Genomic DNA, 21,286 nt, shown 5'->3' with positions numbered 1-21,286 from the left:
TGATTTCAGTCATTTGGATTCCATAGAAGCCACCAGTGTGTCTTCTGTGAAAGCATTACTGCACATCGGAAATGCTGCGACGTGTCGTGAACTTGTAGATTGGCTATTTTCGGTCATCAGTTATTTTAAGATGAAAGAGTATTTGAAAGAGCAATAGAATACAAGTTTAGAAGCATCTTCCAGAAACATGAATAGTCTCAGAAATGTCATAAAAGCAACCTTAATGCCTCAAATCAAATTTCTTCCGCTGGCTCGGCCTAAAACATCATCATTACATTTTCAGTCTTGAGATTTTATTTTTGCTTTAACTGACTAAGCTCTAAGGCCCCATTTACACTGGCAGCCAAATCTAGCCTGAATCAGATATGCATCCAGAGCCACATCCAGATTGGAATCTGATTTGTTTAAATAAGTCTAAACAGGTCACATACAAGTCACATGGAACCAGATTTTTTCCAATGTGACTTGAGCCACATTCAGAGGTGGTTTCAAATCTGATTTCAGGAGATCCGTCTCAGTCTGAATGCATCTGATCTAAATCAGATTCCATGTGACTTGTATGTGACTTGTTTGTGTTTAGACTTATTTAAACAAATGGAATTCCAATCTGGATGTGGCACAGATCTGATTCAAGGCTATATTCGGGCTAGATGTGGCTGCCAGTATAAATGTGACAGATCCGATCTGGTCACTTGCAAATGCAGTGTGAACGGTCGCGGCCAAAAGATCAGATTTGAGAAATAAATCAGATTTGAATCAGATTTGACTGGATGTGACTGCAGTCTAAATGGGGCCTAAGTTCAGCGGTATGTAAATTACTTTTGATCTGACTTTCCTTGTTCTCCATACAGGCTAAAGTGAAGCCCAACAAAGATAAAAGTGGAACATACACCGTTACCTATGTGCCCAAGGTGGAGGGGGTTCACAGGGTAAGAAACCGCTGCCACCAATTCATTTCTACAGCTACACAAGGAAAAATCGCCTCCCAATAATGACAAGCAGCTCTTGGATTTGAACGCAATGTCAAAGCTCTTTTGCATGATGCGTCCTCCTCCCCATATAGGTGAAAGTGTTGTTCGCTGGCCAGGACATTGACAAGAGCCCCTACACGGTGAACGTGTCGAAGGACGTAGGGGATCCAAGCAAGGTCCACGCCAGAGGACCAGGCCTGGATGCCACAGGAAATCTGGCCAACAAGCCCACTTACTTTGACATCTATACAGCCGGTGAGTAGGCAATACAGTACAATCAACACACACAGGGACTCAGAGATGTTAAAGAATCATATAACCGTGGTGACATGGTGGTATATCCCATTCCCCGCTTTTGACGTAGATCTACGTCATCACAAATAGTCTGGCGCCCCGCCATTGGCGTAACACAATGGAAAAAAGCCTGCCGGCTTTCTTGTGACTGTATCCTTTTGAATTTATTTCAATAAAGTGTTCGATCAATCAATCAATCAATCAATCAATCAGATCTACGGCAAATTATATTTTATAGTGTTTATGATCGATCGAGTAGTAATGCTTTAGCATTGGGTTGCTAGGTGATGGTGTAAGCATAAAAAAAGCGTCCAACCTGATCGGCGCGTGCGTCCACGCGCACTGTTTCTGTTCCTTTCAAACGCATTTCTGGTCAAAACAAGATTTATTCGATGGCCCATAGCCAATAGCCCATGGTCGCGGTAATCCTTTGTGGCCTCCAGGCGATAGACGTATATCCAATCCGCATGGGAAAAATACTGGCTGGTACGGGTGAATGAATGAATTAACGCTGGCGTTTAATTCTGTGTTTGTGTGATAGCTGATCCGGTCATTTCTTTGCTCAGGTGCCGGTAACGGTGACGTGAGCGTTGTGATCGTGGACCCTCAGGGCAAGAAGGACACGGTGGAGCTCATCCTGGAGGACAAGGGGGACAGCGTTTTCCGATGCACGTACCGTCCCACGATGGAGGGCCCCCACACCGTCCATGTGCTGTTTGCCGGGCAGGAGATCCCCCGGAGCCCGCACAGCGTAAACATCGCCGAAGGTGAGCCCCCCTTTAGAGTGTCCAGGGGTGGACAACTTTGATGATGGAGAGGGGCCACTATATTTCCACACTCACTCCAGAGGCCCGGAACCTCTTTTTTATTGCAATCCTCAATTTGCTATTTTTAATTGGAATCCTGAAAAGTTAGTTATATTTATGTTAACCTTATTAACTTAAATACAAATACATTGTACATAAAAAAAACAATAACATTTTAATACTAGTCATTAAGCTACTAATGTAGACTGAAGTAATTAAAGTGGGTTATGATTGCATGTTTGGAATTGTATAAATGTATAATATATCAGTATTCCGATATTAACCTGATTAAATGAAGGTGGGGGTCCTCGGGCATGTGGCCCCCGGCCACCAGTTCTATGCTTTAGATGACTGTCAGTCGGTACTGGGGACAACACACGTGAGCTAGCATTTAACCCCACTCCCCCACTCACCACCCATTTGTCCATTTCTAGCTCCACCTGTCGCTCCTCCGCCCGGAGCCCCCCCTGTGCAGATAGTCCCTCAGACAGTGCGCACCCCTCCCGGAGTCAAGGGCGCTGCTCCCAAACGTGGCCGACCAAGTTAGTATGGTCTGCTGGGATGGAGCCCGTGCCTTTTTGCTCATGCGGACATGCTAGCCGCCGCCGGGCCCCAGCCTCAACCACTCTCTCTATGCTATGCCCTGCATCTAGTATGCTTCCTCCAAATGAGGTCGCTCCCATGCATCGTCTCAGTTCTGTGGTGCTATGCTGTGCTTATGGTCGTCTGCTCCCGTGCATCATGTATAGCTTGATGTTAGTTTCAGGTGATGACTTCAGAGAAAGGTGGGGTGAGGTGATGTGTAGTGTGCAGATTCCCAACACTGGTGCTTGCTAGTTGTATTACTGCTGGATAGTTGCAGATTTTAAGTGTGTTAAATGTATTCGATTCAATTCAAAGGAGCTTTATTGGCATGAGAAAACATTTGTTTACATTGCCAAAGCAAGTGTCAAAATATAATAAAAAACTGTTGGAAATGGGGAAAGTATATATACAGTTGGAGCTATGTCACATTGCATCATTCATTTATTAATTTGTCAATGTTTTTTACAGTCACTTTGGGACAAATAGTATACAAAAAACCCTCAGATTTAAGATGTGTATAGCAGCTCTGTTTACATGTGCTGTAGGTCTAGCAGTCTACTTGGTACAGATTTCATTCACTCACTATAAACCAGCAGTGCAAGGACCAGAGTTGGGAACAGTTGGAGTTTGTCAGAGTTTGCATTTGTGACCAGTCTGATATGATTGTGCTGTTGTGCTCTTTTATTCTTTGGCGTTGATTTCCGAGTATGAATGCATTCCATGTACTGCAATGCCTGCTATATCTGCATTTCTTTTTTTGTTTTGAGCAGTTTCATGGGCTACACCGCATACAGCTTTAAAGGTTTCATGACATTATTTTTCATTTATTTTTAATTTTTCTTCTAGGTTTTATGACCTCAATTACACTCCAAAAACATGAACTTTGAACATTCAGTGGATTTTCTCGGTGTCTGTGAAGCGGTTAGACATACCATTGCTCCGATATCTCAAACCCTCACCCTAACCCTAACCTCCCACGGGGCAGCATGCCTAAACCTAACCTTAACTCTCTCCCAACCCTTAATGCACCCCTCACCAACCTTAATCCAGTCGGACCAATGCTATGTCTAACCAATGCTATGTCTAACCAAAGTAATGCCTCCCATGAAAACAGGCAAAACAACAGTGAAAACAGTGACATCTGCTAGCAGATTCCTGTGCCATAATAAATGGGATTTGTGGACTCTTATCTCACAGTCCACAGGCAAATCAGAACACTTGTTTGAGCCAGAAAACCCCAGAGCACAGAAAATCTACTGAATGTTAAACGTTTTTGGGTGCAATTGAGCTCAGAAAACCTAAAAAAATAAGAACTACAAAAACCTTTTTTTAAATGTCACAATCCCTTTAATGCCAGTCGACTCACTCTACAGTCTCTCGTTTGCAGATGATGATGCTTGATTGTGATTTTCAGTCTCTTGGGTCAATGTAGACTCCCGTTTGAACGAAACATCACATCGACGCTGCTAATGCCGCCATCATCAACCAATGGCTACTGTTGGCCTGTTATCTCTCTAATACAACGTTTCTCCATTTAATTAATTAATATTCATTACTTTTACAGCCACCAACAACAACGCGTGCCGAGCCACGGGCAGAGGTCTGCAGCCCAAAGGGGTGAGAGTGAAAGAGGTGGCCGACTTCAAAGTGGACACCAAGGGAGCCGGCAGTGGAGAGCTCCAAGTCTCTGTGAAAGGGCCAAGTGAGTCTTTCTGCTGTCCCGTCTTCTTCTCAACCAGTGGTCCGGGGACCACCGGTGGTCCTTGAGGGGGTTCCAGGTGGTCCCCAGCTAAATTATGGAGAGTTGGTGTAACCAAATGGACCCTTAATAGATCTTTGACTCTTGACAAGATGCATCAAAGTTATTTTGTCAACCGTTAACATCCCCAGGTGGAGCCGAGGAGAAGGTGAAAGTGACCGATGCAGGGGACGGGGTCTACGCATGTGAATATTACCCCCTTACGCCTGGTAAATACACTGTCACCATCTCCTGGGGAGGACAGCCTATCCCTCGCAGGTAGGATTCAACTCCCAGTCCCCCACCAACAACTAAGATTGAATTAATACCGCCTTGAGCTAAATACATGTTTATTAATGCCCAAGATTTCACCACACCAAATATAAGGCTGTAGATGACACACTGCAATAGAAATATTTAGATTGGAAGATGATTGCAGAAAAGACAACAGAGACAATATAACATTGTTTTATTTGATTATCTATCCATTTTATTTATCATGCTGCTCTTTTACCTTGTTCTGTAAAGCACTTTGTAACCTTTTTTTGGAAAAGCGCAATACAAATGAATTCCTTTTATGATTATCATGAACAAAAAAAAAATCTGAACACACAATAACATCTCAAAAGCTCCTACTATTTCAAAGCCATGCAGGCACAAGTGCATTTATTACTTGTGTTTATTGTGTTATGTTATGTTTGTTTGTGTGCTTGCAGCCCCTTCGAGGTGGAGGTGGGTTTGGAGGCAGGCTTCCAGAAGGTGAGGGCCTGGGGTCCAGGTCTGGTGACCGGCATGGTGGGGAAATCAGCTGACTTTGTGGTGGAGGCCATCGGCACAGAAGTGGGAACTCTGGGTGAGTTTGACGTGTTTTTGAGTGTGTATGTCTGTCTGTCTGTCTGTATGTCTGAGTACGAGCACAGCTGCAATAGAGGGTATGCGCATGCATAAAGTGAATGGCAAATCGAGTGGCAAATCGAGTGGAAAAGTGAGAGGCAAAGTGAGTTTAACATTGTTTAACGATGTTTAATGCAGTCAGAAAGGACTTTTCTGTTTGGATGTATGGGCTGTCAAGGCCAGAAAGTATTTTTTGTCACTCAGTAGACCTTCCTGCATAACTTTCGGGGTTGATGATGATGTCATGCGCATACGCTCTATACCGCGCTGGGTGACCTAATGTGGCACTGTGGAGCAGCCTAAAAGGGCCGTTCACCCTGAGCACTATAACTATACTATAACTGCAGCCAGCCAGCGGTGTTGTTGAGCAGCCCGTACCGCTCAATTCACACAGGTGTGATTTTTGAGGGGCGCCAGCCCATCCTATGTCCAGCTGTGTGCGTCTGTGTGTACCACATTTGAGAAGATTTGATTGGCTGAGCAGATGCTGCTTTGTGCGTCTGTGTGTACCAAATTTGAGATGATTTGTACCAAATTTGAGATGATTTGTACCAAATTTGAGATGATTTGTACCAAATTTGAGATGATTTGATTGGCTGAGCACGGAATGTGATGTATGATGATGTATAAACGAGTGTGATGTTTATTGAGTACCACAAGTGCCTTCATCCTGGGAACCCTGTCTCCATCTGATGTCCTTGCTATTCCAGCAGGGACACCAGGTCGAATGCGAAGGCAGGATGAAAACAACTCTTGAATCTAAACGCACTATCAATGCCTCGAATGTTCCCACATGCAGGCTTCTCCATCGAGGGTCCGTCCCAGGCGAAGATCGAGTGTGACGATAAGGGCGACGGCTCGTGTGACGTGCGCTACTGGCCCACCGAGCCCGGAGACTATGCCGTGCACGTGGTCTGCGACGATGAGGACATTAAGGACAGCCCGTTCATGGCCCACATCCTCCTGGCAGCCAATGACGTTTTCCCAGAGAAGGTAACCCATTTTAGATTTCAGTTTTCTGAAAATGTTTCTTTATCAGTGGTGCTCACACTATTTCATCACCAGAATGATAAATATTTGGCCGTAGACACCCCCCATCTCAAAATTTGTTGTTCCAGAGACCCCCCAGAAGCATAGATTTGAGTTAAAAACGTTCACCGTGAAATAATTTTGCACGCATTTTCACGATTTAAAAAAAATAGCACATCTACAAACTCGTAGCGCGACACTCTGTGTCGCGCTATGAGCTTATAGATCAGCTACTTTTCAACAGCTAACGTTTAAAATAATGGTTAAACTGGTTAAAAGGTCACACAGATGCGTGCTCAGGTCTTAATGTGTTAATATATTAAAAGGAAACTGCAGTTCACCACAATGCTGCTGACCTTGTCATGAACAGAATATGTTGATCTGACATTGTATAGGCTCCATTCATCATAGAAGGATCATGTCGCATTGCAAAGGCCATAGCCATAGATAGTACATATAGGGGGAAAAAGAAAGTACATTGAATAATATACTGTCATTTTTTTGCAGGTGAAAGCCTTTGGTCCAGGCCTGGCGCCTAGCGGTGTCATCGTCAACAAGCAAACTGAGTTCACCATCGACGCCAGTATGGCTGGAAAGGGTCACTTCAAGATATACGCCCAGGTATGAGTCATTCCATCATGGAGCTTCTCTACTTTCCCACAAACCATATTCATTTTTTTCAGCTGATTTTTATTTAGTCTTTTAGTCTTAGTCTAGTCTTAGTCGACTAAATATCAAAATATGAATCTATTTTCATCCATGCTAAACCTCTTATTCCTAAAATAGTTAAATAGTTAAAATAGCCAATCTACAAGCTTGCAACGTGTCGATGTAGATCGGCTAGTTGAACTATTCAAAAATTATTTTCAAAATAGTAAAAAAAAGGCAAAGTAGTTTAGGGATAAGGGGTTTAGCATGGACGAAAATAGAGCCCCATGGTAATTTAGTCTTTTAGCCTTAATCTTATCTTAAAATAATTAGTCTTAGTCAACAAAATGAACACTGGCATGGGGGCTGGACCACCTGACATGCGTTGGTATTCACTCAGGACGCAGAGGGTTGCACCATTGACATCACCGTCACTGAAAAGGGAGAAGGAACCTTCCTGTGTGTGTACACGCCCACCAAGTCCATCAAACACACCATCATCATCACCTGGGGAGAGGTCAATGTCCCCAGCAGCCCGTTCAGGGTAAGACACACGCACGCACGTACGCACGCACGCACGCACGCACGCACGCACGCACGCACGCACGCACGCACACACACACACACACACACACACACACACACACACACACACACCTTGAGGAAGGCTGCCACCCAGACATACAGTATACTGTGTGTATTTCATTATTTAGGTGCTGGTTGGGGAAGGCTGCCACCCAGACAAGGTCAAGGTGTACGGGCCGGGAGTGGAGAAGAGCGGCCTGAAGGCCAGCGAGCCGACCTACTTCACGGTGGACTGCGGTGAAGCAGGACAAGGTAATAGGAGGAGACGCTCTATGTGCATTTGTTCAGTGATGGAAAAACTACTGAAATGTTTGACTGCCATTTTAGCAGTTTTGGCAGTTCTGTGGTATCGTTCTTCACAAATTTCGGCAATATGGTCGAGGGCCGTGAGAATCCCTCAGGAACTGAAGCTCACACCCATTCATCAAAAGACCTCTGACCTTTAGATCTCCCAATGAGTAAATTGTTAGGATAGATGCAACATGTTGCATTAATGCTGGGAGTATATTTCTGCGTGTCGTTTAGGGGACATCAGCATTGGAATCAAGTGTGCCCCGGGAGTGGTTGGCCCCGCCGAGGCGGACATCGAATTTGACATCATCAAGAACGAAAATGACACGTTCACCGTCAAATACACGCCTCCCGGCGCTGGACGATACACCATCATGGTGCTGTTTGCTGACCAGGTAAACGTAGCCATTTTCTATTGTAGAACGATGGAGGGATGGATGGACCAGTAGTGGAAAAAGTCATATTCAAAGTTTTTACTTAGGCCTAAGTAAAAGTATCAATACTGCAATATAGAACTACTCTGTTACAAGTTAAAGTCCGGAATTCAAAATGTACTTGAGTAAAAAGTACAAAAGTATTGGCATAAAAATGTACTTAAAGTACCAAAAGTAAAAGTACTCATTGTGCCGAATGTCTCATTAAAAAATTTCAAATGTCTAAAAATCATTTGAAAATAGCCGATCTACAAGCTTGCAATGCGTCGCAACGTGACACATTGCGAGCTTGTAGATCGGCTACTTTCAACTGGCCGAAATGTTTATAGGCTGAAGTTGTTACTGTATGTTTTGTAATAATAATCGAAATCTACAAAGTAACTGTATATATCAAATAAATGTAGTGGAGTACAATATTTGGATCCAAGATGACTTTACACCACTGCATATGACCTTCTTAATACCTTCTCGTCAATCTGGTGAATGACTCCTGTGAATATGTTATGTTCAGGAAATTCCCGTCAGTCCGTTCAAGGTCAAAGTGGATCCCTCACACGATGCGGGCAAGGTGAGGGCTGAAGGCCCTGGGCTCAACAAGACAGGTGAGAACCATGTCCGAATCACAGCTACATTCAGAACCAGAATCAGAATTTAAACTAGAAAAGCAGTTTAGAGAACTATTGTTTGCTCGCGATTCGTAGACGATAGTCAAAATGTTTATTCTTTTAAATTGCCAAGGAAATGGTAAGACTAGCATAGTACTTGGCACCTACAGTACGTCATAACATTTTTGTATTCATTTGGGACGGACGGGTATAGCCCTGACATGAAGCTTGTGTGTGTTCCAGGAGTGGAGGTGGGCGCCCCGACACATTTCACCATCTACACCAAGGGAGCAGGCAAGGCCAAGCCAGAAGTGCATTTCACAGCGCCCAGCCCAGGGGGAGAGGCTGTGCGTGACTTTGAGATCATCGACAATCACGACTACTCGTACACGGTCAAATACACCGCTCTGCTACAGGTAAATGTCTCTCTCTCTCTCTCTCTCTCTCTCTCTGAATCTGGAATCAAGTGGGGATTGTACAACAACACACATGTGTACAAAAGAAAGTTTCAATAACATTGTATTGTATGTTTTTATAAATATATTTTTCTTTCCTTGCAGGGTAATATGACCATCTCAGTGACATATGGAGGAGATCCCATTCCTAAGAGTCCCTTCCACATTACTGTGGCCCCTCCACTGGACCTGGGCAAGGTTCAAGTGGACGGATTGGACACCAGTAAGTCACACACACACACGCGCACACACACACACACACACACACACACGAGTTGAGAAAACAGGCTTGAAAGGTTCACCGTCCTATGTGGACTCTAACATTACACCAGGCTACATGTTTAAGCAATTATTTCAGTCGATTTCAGCTCAGACATTTATGTATGCGAATAGTCTCCCTGTGCTATTAACTCATTTTGGATATATATTCTTTTATAAAAGTCAGTTTTTCTCCTCTCCTAAACTTGCCGCTATGACTGTCTCTGTATCAAAAAGAGTCACTGTCATAGTATCTGACTTTGTGTCGTGCAGAAGTGGAGGTTGGAAAGGATCAGGAGTTCACCATCAACTCGCTGGGCGCCGGTGGGCAGGGCAACGTGGCAGTGAAGATGACCTCGCCCTCTGGTCGTCCCATCCCGTGCAAGCTGGAATCGGACAAAGACAGATGTGTCCACAGTGTGAAGTATATCCCCCCCGAAGAGGGCCAGTACAAGGTGGACGTCAGCTATGATGGAAACCCCGTCATGGGAAGCCCCTTCAGCGTGGAGGGAGTGATGCCCGCCGACCCCTCAAAGGTACGCTCTCTCTTCAAGGTTGCAAGTTTTATTATTTTAACAATTAGACTGCGGGATTAAAGCAGGGAAAGGCAACAGGAAAAAAGTCAGGAATGTTGTGATCCGGAAAGTGTTAAGATCTTTTTGGGAGATATTTTGCCTTTATTTGATAGATCGCAGTAGGTTGACAGGAAACAGGGAGAGAGATAGGGGGTGAATTGGTGACACGCAGCAAAGGTCATCAGGGATCGGGACTCGAACCCATCACACACTGTCAAGCTATAAATGTATAAGCTTAATCTGGGGCGAGATGGAATTGGGGCGACCTGACCTGTTACAGAAAACAGGGCAGGTAATAATGGTTACAAACACCATTCCGTGAAAATTATAGAAAAGAACCACCACATTATTACATTATTCTCTCTTCAAGGTAGCTCACTGTATAATTTTTGGGTCTTGATGGCCTCTTCAATATACTTTATTTGATTGATTTTATTTGTATTTTTTTACCAGCCACAGAGCTTTGAGTACTATGAGTTTTCCTGTTAAAGAACGTATTGTCGTTTGTTATTCGTTTGTTATTTGTTATTTATTTACAGGTGCGAGCGTACGGACCAGGCCTGAAGGGTGGCATCGTGGGCAAACTGGCTCCGTTCTCCATCGATACGAAGGGAGCGGGCGCGGGCGGCCTGGGCCTGACGGTGGAGGGGCCGTGCGAGGCCAAGATGGAGTGCCTGGACAACGGCGATGGCACGTGCACCGTGGCTTACCTGCCCACGGAGGCCGGCGAGTACGCCATCAACATCCTGTTCGCCGAGCAGCACATCCCCGGCTCGCCCTTCAAGGCCACAGTGCGCCCGGGCGTCGACCCCGCCAAGGTGAGCAAGGTTATTATAATAGTTTGGGGATATTTCATTATAGTTTTGACTTGATTTTTTTTCTAATTCAGTTAGTTTTAGTTAGTTTTTGGAGCGTGGTTTGCTAGTTTTAATTTGGTTTTTATTTCTGTGACAACGATTAGTTTCAGTGTTAGTTTTATTTATTTTTCGGCCCTTTTCAATCCTGCACCTGACGAATAAGTCAGGTGCAGGATTGAAAAAGGGCCAGAGTAAGTATTGTGTAATAAAAACTCAAGAAAAGATAGCATTTTTAAAAAGAATATTCAGTTACAGATTAAGCTTATAAATAAATTGATGAAAACGAAAACTATAGGCATTTTATCTATAATTTTAGTTCGTTTTAGTTAGTTTTGTAAACACAAAATAGTAGTTATCGTTTTTCTTTTCCTTTTCATAGAAATGTACATTTTAGTATTAGTTTTTTTGTTTGTTTTATTTAATTCTAATTTCCTTGAAGGTGACGGCCAGCGGGCCCGGCCTGGAGAGGGCCAAGGCGGGCGAGCCGGCCACCTTCACCGTGGACTGCGCCAGCGCGGGCGAGGCCGAGCTGACCATCGAGATCGTGTCCGAGACCGGCGCCAAGGTGAGCACTCCCAAATCTTCCTCCACCGGCGTAGTCTGAAAACCCAACCTCTTCAGACTCCATCTTAGCCTGTAGCACTTGCCGTAGCACTTAACCCAGCCTCGATGACCTTACAGACGTACGCAAAGGCTCAATTTATGACATTTAGATAGCATTATATGTAGACATAGCACTCTATAGTGTATGCGCATAGTTTCATTATATAGATATTCCACTGTTAGATGGATGTTCTTGATGACTGTTTCTATGTATTTGATGTATTACCATGTGTTGTTCATGCTTACTGTAAATCGCTCTGGATTAAGAGCGTCTGCTAAATGCCTAAATTGTAAATTGTAAATTGCAAGGCGGAGGTGCACATCCAGAAGACGGCGGAGGGCACCTTCTCGGTCACCTACATCCCGCCGTTCCACGGAACGCACACCATCACCATCAAGTACGGCGGCCACGTCATCCCCCAGTGCCCCAAGGTGGTGCAGGTGGAGCCGGCCGTGGACACCAGAGGAGTACAGGTCTACGGCCCAGGAGTGGAGCCCAGAGGTAAGTTGAGGGTGGCACAACAACTGATGACATCAATAATATTAACTGTGCCTAGACAGGGGTTCTCAACCTGTGGGTCGGGACCCCCAGGTGGTTTGGGGGGGGGACTGGGAGCAAAAAAACGTGATCTGGACATTAGTTGTATTCTTTATAATCATCTCATGAGTCAATTATATATTACGCTTTCCAATTGTTTACGTGGTCCAATTTGCAGGGGTCCTCCGAGAGGTCACGACCCATTTCATCGTGGATGCCCGTGCGGTCAACGTGAGCGGCGGCAGTCACGTCACGGTGCGCATCATTAACCCGTCAGGCACCAACACGGACACCTATGTCACCGACAAGGGAGACGGCACCTACCGAGTGGAGTACACCGCCTTCGAAGATGGTAGGAACACACCTTCTTCTTTTCATTGAATGAGAAAAAGAGGTTGAGCATCAGCAATGGTTTTCAGTGGAGTGCTAGACCAAAAAAGAAAAAATCCAAAAAGGTAGCACAGATTTAAATAAATGGTGGGCAAAGTACTCACATTACCATCACCATTACCATTATTTTCTATTTGCATATCCTGGGCAACGTTCATCTGATCAATTTCATGCGTGGGTGTATTGCTGAGGTCCCAAGAGAGAGAGAGAAAGAGAGAGAGAGAGAGAGTAGTGTTGAGTGTGAAATCGATTGGTTTTCTCAGGAAAGAATGCAAACCACAAGCAATGGCTTCACGGGCGCTGCACCAGTGATCTAAATTCATAATCAAAAAAAATATTTGTGCATCAGAAATTGTATAGCAGAATCCAGCGAGTGTGACTGTATATTTAGTGATGTGATATTTAAATTCCCCATTCGTTGTCAATGGGAATTTAATGTTTGTGTAAGACGAAAATCTACACTAATAGCTGAATATAGGAGGGGCTAGCGCCCTCAAAAATAGGATATTGTTGCTGTCAGGAGGAAACCATATATCAGTGCTATTGAACAGCCTTTACGTCTGTGTGTTGTTTCGAAAATATTGAACCAATGAAAAGTATTAAAAAGCGCTTGGGACAAAAACCTTGTAACTCCATTGGACCCTCAAACTGTCTGCTAAAACAGCTAACTCCACCACCTCTCCCCCTCTCATGGAAGTAATTGACAATATATACGTACAGTTACAACACTAACTTTGATGAGGCAGTATTGCTTTGTTTTATACAGTTTTCTTCATTTACTGAATAATGTTTATTTTTCTTTTGCTGAAAAGATGAACATTTTGGAGTTAAGTGGTTTCTTCCCGACAGCAGAGACATATTCATGAACCTTATTAGACAAAGACGGCTTTTTAGATCGACTGACACATCGCAGACGGACAAGTTTATATCTGTTGTTGTGTCAGGCACTATAAAGAGACAGGGAAGCGAGGGTATAAATACAAAATGATACATTTGAACAATGATGTGAAGGGCAAAGAGCATGTGGAGAGAGAGAGAGAGAGAGAGAGAGAGAGAGAGAGGGAGAGGGAGAGGGAGAGGGAGAGGGAGAGAGGGAGGGAGAGGGAGAGGGAGAGGGAGAGAGAGAGAGAGGAACACATAGAGGCTGTATTTTATAAATAGAGTGTGTTGTGGAACAGAGGCTCTTAGCCAGGCAGGTATGCATGCTGCCATGCGGGGCTGCCAGCAAAACAGCAAAATGACAGGGAGGGGGCTGCGACATGGCGGGGAGACGTGAACGTTTATTAATAGACACCTCTAAGTGAAAAGATCACAGGGTGCAGCTCTATATACTCTACCAGCCCGACACGTTCTAATCTTAACGTTGGCATGGCTGGCAGTGGGAACCAGCTGCCTGTCTCCCTATATCGTTATAAGAACTAGCTGTCAGAAAATGGCCGCAGGACAGATAATCGCGTCGAAAACATAATGTAGCATCTTGTACTCGTTATACGCCAGCCTGAGCCTCTGAGCAGGAGACAGACAGATAGACATATTTTATGAATTATAAGCAGATGTTCCTTCCTTCCCCCCCAAAAAGGGAGTCATGGCCACAGCACAGCATTATTCAAACCGAGCACAGCTATAATACAAAATGTGCTCGCTTTTTGAGTAGTGTTGATTTCGTCGCCTGAAACCATGACGAAAAATGTTTGTCGACGTAACGTTTTTCACTGATGAAAACGAAATAAAAACCATGCTATGATGACTTAAACTAAGACTGGACAATTTCGTTAACAAGTAAAAACTGGACTAAAATGTTCGGGCAGAGAGTGGTGGAAAAGAGATCATGTAGAACTAAAAGACGAGTCATTTTATGTTTGGTTGCATGCTGAAAATCACAGCGCGATGCGTTGTGCGCTTGTAGATCAGCTATTTTCAGGTTTTTAACTCTTTGAGAGTTTCATGGATTTCTATATAGTTTTTAGACTTCTCTATGGCAGAATGGCGTTTTTGAATGATTTATTGAAAATTCTCTGTTGTGAATGTGTGACAACGAAAGACCTTCAGAGAAAGCTTGGCTTGTCTGCTTCCAGGAAAAAAATGAACTGAGTTGATAAAATGTTTAGTTGTGGTGTTGGAAGCCATTTAAAAGAGCCTGCATTTACACTGGGTAGTGTTTCTAGGACAACAAAAAAAGTTATGACCGGTTGAAGTTTTATTTTCTAAATAACTTTTTTTCTGCTGGGCGTACATAGCCATGCAATATCTCATTTTAAAGGGTGAGTTGTCTAGTTCAATTAAAATAAAATAAAAAGTTTCTCACATGTACCACTGTAGATATTTTGCCATCTATAAATAGCATGGTCAGTCATGATCAATCTGACCTATCCAGCTAAAAGTCCCCCTAGCTCTGAAATGGAACATCATATAAACTCAATTCTTTTTTGGGGTAAAATTAGACATTCTAACGCACATTTTGATATATACCATGTTTACATAGTCTTACCAGTACCGTGTCTATTCATGCATGTATCTCAAAAACCTGTTGTGAAGAAACAGTTTTGATAAAAAACTCATCCAAGGACATTGTTTTGATATGACTTTGTGCCCATGATATGTATCAAAATATAGACTTGAATGTATACTGTATTATAACAAAAAAATTGGGTTCTTACCATCTACCGTTACAGAGTAAATCACAGTTGAAACTCGCTTAGTCAAACCATAAACCTCAGACTAGTGAACAAAATAGCCATGACAGGTCTAACTCATTGTAAAAGCTTGTCTTTTATTTTTTATGACTACTAACATAATACAATTATAATAAATATTACAGAAAATAAATAGGCCTACATACAAAACAGTTGTCCCCAAACTCCCCAGTGTCCCCAAACCACTGCATTCCAGTTGTTCTTGACGGTGTGTGTGTGTGTAGGCTAAATTTAAAAAAAAACAACAACTGAAATGAATGAATGCATCCGGTTCAGTGTCGGAGAACTCCATCGCAGTCTTGACTCTTCGTCTTCATCATCATCATCATCATCATCATCCTCCTCCTCCGATGCCAGTTCTAAATATATAAAAATAAACATTTAGCTGTAGTCAGCCCGGCCAATAGCCAGTTGGGGGGGGGGGGGGGGGGGGGGGGGGACGTAGGCTATCTGACATCATCGTCATCATCATCATCACACGGAGACACACTAAACAATGTACAATCATGATTGTATACAATATACAATGAATGCAATTATCATGCAAGCTCAGACGTCAATGAAACGTCATACAGATCTTATATAATACGCTACTGTTAGCTTCACTCCCCGTCCCCCCTCCGATCCTTGTAGCAACGTCATCATAACCACGCGTTGCTTCAGTAAACGATGCATGTTTGTTCTCCGTCTTTGTAGACAGTAAATAAAAGGAGCGAACATTACTCTAAAGATCAGATCGCCTATAAGGCACGCTACAATATAAAATACTTGTACTGCCATGCGTGCATGCCTGCTACGATACATTTGTACTGCAAAAACCAACCGATCGACACCAACCCCCCCCCTCCAGCCCTTAGCCAGCACCAATGCACCGACCAACACCATTAGCCAGCACCTTCGGTGCTGGCTAATGGCTGGGGGCCATCGTGGTGAGTCATTCTGGCGTCATGATCTGACTAGTAGTAGTAATTATCCAAGCATCTATTTGTAGCGATCATCTTATGATTTCTGATCACTATAGAAGGGCATTTTCTACAATAAGATTACCTCAAAACATTCCGGGTTGATCGTCTTCTTCAATGGTTTCCCGGTATAGCTCATCGGACGACGATGGGGAGACAATGAAAAAAGGAGGGAGGGAGCAGCGAGTCTCGCTGTAAGCACTGGACCAGGGCTACTCCGCCTGGAGAAGGCGACTGGGACGCGTATGGATCAATACTACTACCACAAAACTCGCTCAAATAAATAGTACTGCTTTCAACTTTTTCTGCTAGAAAATCGCTCGGGCGAGACGGCAAACAGGCAAAACAATGAAAACTATGAAGACTCCCTCTGCCCCCACTGTTTACAGGGGGTGGGACCAGCTTCCAATGGCAACACGTACACGTGTGTCACGTGACACGGGTTTTCTGGGTAATGTAGTTGGAATATAAGCTCAGGAATTTAAACAGCGCTTCGGAGCATATTAATATGTTTAGATTCATCAAAAACTGTGAAGACGCCAATTGGCGTCATTGATCATTTACGGAATTCTGATGAAGACGCCAATTGGCGTCTTTCATCTTCTAAGGGTTAAAAATCAGCCATTAAGACTGATCTGATCTGCCAAAATACATTTTAGTCGACTAAATCAACTGTAGATTGAGTCGACTAAAATCTTGTGCTATTTCGTTGACTAAAACTAGACTAACACCAAAACATTTGTGTGTGTGTGTGTGTGTGTGTGTGCAGGTATCCATCTGATCGAGGTGCTGTTCGATGAGGCGCCCGTGCCTAAGAGCCCGTTCAAGGTGTCGGTGGTGGAGGGCTGTGACCCAACGCGGGTGCGGGCCTACGGTCCGGGCCTGGAGGGAGGAACCACCAACCAGGCCAACTGCTTCACCGTGGAGACCAGGTAACAATGGATGACACACACAATGAGGACGCTCATTAAAATGATATTCCCAATCCCAGCAGTGTCTATTGAAAAAGAAAACGCAAAGACAATGCTTTGCACATGAGTCTCATGTCTTATGAATGCAATAAGAATATATTATGCCTGGCTAAGTGGAACCACAAATACACCCTGTTGGTTCCACCAGCTCCTTCCTCGTGTGCCACCTCACTAGCACCCACTTCCAATGTTATCAACATTTCACCACCAGTATGTTCATTTACCACATACTGCGTAACGCGAGTAGGCGACTAGGACATGCGGATGTGAAATTACTGCCACTGAAGAGAAAACATTGTGAAACTGACTTACATGGCCGGTTAAGACTGATATGAGGTTAAGGGAGTTACGTGGCTGGTTAACAGGGTTGGAGTTAGGGTTAGTTTTAGGTTAGTTTTAGTTGATGACGGTTGATGACAGACATTAATTAAGGAGATCCGAAACCGCTCTCACAAGAGGCATATTGAAAATAGGAAATGTATAGGCTACATATTGAAGCTAACCTGTTTTTTTTCTCCGCTATAGGGGTGCTGGTACAGGGGGCTTGGGTCTGACCATCGAGGGAGCCTCCGAGTCCAAGATGGCCTGCAAGGACAACAAGGACGGGAGCTGCAGCGTCGAGTACGTTCCCTTCACTCCCGGAGACTACGACATCAACATCAACTACGGGGGCCACCCCATCCCGGGCAGCCCATTCCGCGTGCCCGTCAGGGACCCCGTGGACCCCAGCAAGGTCAAGTGCACCGGCCCCGGGCTGGGCGCGGGTGTGAGGGCGCATGTCCCCCAGACCTTCTCCGTGGACTGCAAGCAGGCGGGACAAGCCCCGCTGGACGTCAAGCTCTATGGCCCCTCGGGTTAGTGTGATCACTTTGAATGTTTATCCTGTCTTCTCTGCTGTGCATCCGCCCTCGCAGATATCTGTATCAATAACAGACTGGTGCAAAAGGAGACTGGAATCTCCACTCCATTTGTCTTCTTCACAGGGATGGGCTGTGGATTCTTTCCAGATTCGTTATACCGATATTGATGAATGATGATGAAATAATAATGTGACCATCAATGGCTAAATTCTACATAAAACTTGTGTACTCATTTAGTAGTCATTCCGTAGTGAAAACAATTGGAAGAGTATATTTATTGATTGATTGAATGCTTTATTAAGAGGCTTTGGGCTAAGCCCCTATAGGGCCTAGGCTTGTTTCCATTGTGTTCCTCTGTATAATATCAGAATCGGTCAGAATCGATATCGGCAGATATGACCCCTACTCGTGAGTGATCGCTGATTGAAATAACCTTTTTAATATGTAGGCCTATTTATTAACCCACAATATACTGTATATCAAATTTTCATCTATGTACTTGCACAATGGGGATACGTTAATGTTGTCAAATGTCACCTCTGTAATTTAATTATTTTGTGAATCCATCAGCAACTGTTATTTAGAATGCTTCAGACAGAACATCTGATAGCTACTGCGCCGCCCCAGTAGGCCCCACCGACAGCTCATGTGATTGATGAAGACGCCCACCGACGGCGTCTGCATCAATCACATACTGTATTATTTGGTCTTCATCAATGCCATACTGTATTATTTGGTCTTCATCAATGCCATACTGTATTATTTCCAGGCACAGCAGAGCCGATTGGTGTGAAGAACAATGGAGACAGGACCCACACGGTCCACTACACCCCTGCTCAGGACGGTCCTTACACTGTGGATGTCAAATACGCAGAGCAGCAGGTCCCACACAGGTACGCGTTCCACAAATACATGTAGTCACTCATTAACCACTTTAACCATTATTTTTTTACTTTAGGTATTGAATTTGTTTTTGCAAATCTTTGAATATATACATAGTTTTAAAGTGAACCTCAAATCTTAGCTTCTGGGGGTCGCTGGAACAAACTATTTTTAAATATTGGTAGCCAAATACATTTTTGGGGTCCTTGACATGAAAACGTTTGAAAACCAGTGACGTAGAAACATTCGTAGAATCGGGTCCTCAGGTCTTAATGGGTTAACTAAAGAAAAATCATTTAAATAATTTTTTTTGTTTTCTGTTCTGTTTCTGATTGTGGTGGTGGGACTTGTGATGTAGTGTCGTGGTTTAGTTTTGATTAAATGTACTTTCCCTCTGATGTGTTCACAGTCCATTAAATTCTCTTTCCCTCTGATGTGTTCACAGTCCATTCAAGGTCTTGTCCCAGCCAGGGCATGATGCCAGCAAAGTGCGCGCCAGCGGCCCTGGCCTGGACACCAACGGCGTGTCGGCCAGCCTGCCTGTTGAGTTCACCATCGATGCCCGCGATGCTGGCGAGGGCCTGCTCACTGTGCAGATTCTGGTATAAGTTCAACCTCTTCTTCCAACCTACTGTAGCTTTTGTGCCGTTTTTCAGTTGTGGTCAGTCGGTCCTTTACACCACTGGTTCCCAGACACTGGGTCGGTCAGGACCCATCTGTGGGTTACATAAAGTTTTTATTGGGTCCCTTTGTTTTTTTCATTTCCTACATTTTGTTTTTAATTATTATTATTTCAAAACATTTTCAAAAAACATAAATAAAAAAATAATAATAATCATGAATGAATGACTCCATAAATCCATACATTAGGAACTCCATAAATTAGGAAACAGGAGTATAGTGAAAAGATCGACAAGCTTGTGGATCTGCTATTTTCACTATAGTTTGCCCGCGCCCCGGGCCCAAACCTATAATAATCTCTCTTTTGGGTCACGGAGCTATAAATAGTTTGGGAACCACTGCTTGAAATTACACCATTATTCTCTCACGCAGGACCCGGAGGGCAAGCCCAAGAAGGCCACCATCCAGGACAACAGGGACGGGACATACACGGTGTCCTACGTGCCTGACTCCACCGGTCCCTACACCATCACCATAAAGTACGGAGGCGACGAGATACCTTATTCCCCGTATCGCATCCAGTCCCTGCCCACCGGGGACGCCAGCAAGTGCCTTCTTACAGGTATAACAAAGACACTTTATGGATGGTGATGATCAATACATGATATACAAATGTATGTCATGTTTTTTTCTGAAGAATAGTCTACAGTTGAGTCTACTTCATATCGTTGCTGTCGGGAGGAAACCACCTAACTCCATTTTTTATGTTTTTGATTTGTGGTTGTTGTTGCATAAATCAGTGCTATTGAACACCATTTACAGCTGTGTGTTGATTAAAACAATATTGAACCAATGAAAAGTAGTAAAAAGCGCTTGGGACAAAACCTCTTAACTCCATTGGACCCTCGGACTGTCTGCTAAAGCAACTAACTCCATGCACCACCTCTCCCCCTCTCATGGAAGTAATTGACAATATTTGAAGTCACAACACCAACTTTGAAGAGGCAGTATTGCTTTGTTTTCAATATATAAGGTTTATATTTAATTCCCTTATAAATGCATATTTTTAATTTCCTGAAAAATTAACATAGGTTAGGTGGTTTCTTCCCGACAGCAGAGATATCTAGTTTTGCTCTGAATAATAGTCGACATACAGTCTACTTCTATATACTATAATATACAGTGTAAATAATCATAGTAATGAATGAAAACAAAGTAGACTACATGACAGCGTTATATAGTTAGTCCTTTAAGCTGTACGGCTTGTGAATCTATATTAATCTCCATGTCATGTCTTCCTTTCCAGTGTCTATCGGAGGACACGGAGTGTGTGAGTATATATTCCTTTTCTCCACCCTACACCTCACCCATCTCCTCAAACCCATTCCTTTTCTCCACCCTACACCTCACCCATTTCTTGGTCTACACCTCACCCATTTCCTCAAACCCATCTCACCACTTCTCTCCTCCCCCTCCCCAACAGCGACCCTCCAGAAGCTCCAGACATCGGTGGACACGGTGATCACGGTGGACGCCAAGGCGGCCGGAAAGGGCAAGGTGACGTGCAAGGTGCAGACGCCCGAGGGCCGCGAGCTGGACATGGATGTGGTGGAGAACCGCGACGGTACCTACGACATCTACTACACGGCGCCCTCGCCGGGCAAGTACGTCATCACCATACGCTTCGGAGGCCAGGACATCCCCAAGAGCCCCTTCCACGTGGTGGTAAGTGCAGAGTGGT

General features: G+C 44.1%; 1 protein-coding gene across 1 annotated transcript in view; it reads left to right on the top strand.

Annotated features, from left to right (window-relative positions):
• LOC306924091 (filamin-C-like) overlaps nucleotides 1–21,286 on the top strand; it is a 47,128-nt gene that overhangs the window by 11,929 nt on the left and 13,913 nt on the right. Inside the window, exons 6-32 of the mRNA XM_079502430.1 lie at nucleotides 852–929; nucleotides 1,064–1,226; nucleotides 1,832–2,032; nucleotides 2,506–2,613; nucleotides 4,221–4,358; nucleotides 4,547–4,673; nucleotides 5,111–5,247; nucleotides 6,088–6,281; nucleotides 6,825–6,938; nucleotides 7,366–7,509; nucleotides 7,679–7,802; nucleotides 8,076–8,236; nucleotides 8,787–8,877; nucleotides 9,124–9,296; nucleotides 9,441–9,558; nucleotides 9,867–10,129; nucleotides 10,708–10,986; nucleotides 11,465–11,590; nucleotides 11,938–12,130; nucleotides 12,345–12,518; nucleotides 16,981–17,143; nucleotides 17,708–18,036; nucleotides 18,812–18,935; nucleotides 19,370–19,526; nucleotides 19,978–20,167; nucleotides 20,852–20,875; nucleotides 21,029–21,270. Of these exons, the coding sequence (XP_079358556.1) occupies nucleotides 852–929; nucleotides 1,064–1,226; nucleotides 1,832–2,032; nucleotides 2,506–2,613; nucleotides 4,221–4,358; nucleotides 4,547–4,673; nucleotides 5,111–5,247; nucleotides 6,088–6,281; nucleotides 6,825–6,938; nucleotides 7,366–7,509; nucleotides 7,679–7,802; nucleotides 8,076–8,236; nucleotides 8,787–8,877; nucleotides 9,124–9,296; nucleotides 9,441–9,558; nucleotides 9,867–10,129; nucleotides 10,708–10,986; nucleotides 11,465–11,590; nucleotides 11,938–12,130; nucleotides 12,345–12,518; nucleotides 16,981–17,143; nucleotides 17,708–18,036; nucleotides 18,812–18,935; nucleotides 19,370–19,526; nucleotides 19,978–20,167; nucleotides 20,852–20,875; nucleotides 21,029–21,270 (4,335 nt within the window). The remainder of the gene's footprint in view (nucleotides 1–851; nucleotides 930–1,063; nucleotides 1,227–1,831; nucleotides 2,033–2,505; nucleotides 2,614–4,220; nucleotides 4,359–4,546; nucleotides 4,674–5,110; nucleotides 5,248–6,087; nucleotides 6,282–6,824; nucleotides 6,939–7,365; nucleotides 7,510–7,678; nucleotides 7,803–8,075; nucleotides 8,237–8,786; nucleotides 8,878–9,123; nucleotides 9,297–9,440; nucleotides 9,559–9,866; nucleotides 10,130–10,707; nucleotides 10,987–11,464; nucleotides 11,591–11,937; nucleotides 12,131–12,344; nucleotides 12,519–16,980; nucleotides 17,144–17,707; nucleotides 18,037–18,811; nucleotides 18,936–19,369; nucleotides 19,527–19,977; nucleotides 20,168–20,851; nucleotides 20,876–21,028; nucleotides 21,271–21,286) is intronic.

The sequence above is a fragment of the Electrona antarctica genome (assembly GCF_951216825.1).
Source record: "Electrona antarctica genome assembly, chromosome: 5".
NCBI classification, from domain to species: domain Eukaryota; kingdom Metazoa; phylum Chordata; class Actinopteri; order Myctophiformes; family Myctophidae; genus Electrona; species Electrona antarctica.
The sequence above is the reverse complement of the archived record's forward strand: the minus strand, read 5'-3'. Positions and strand labels throughout refer to the sequence as shown.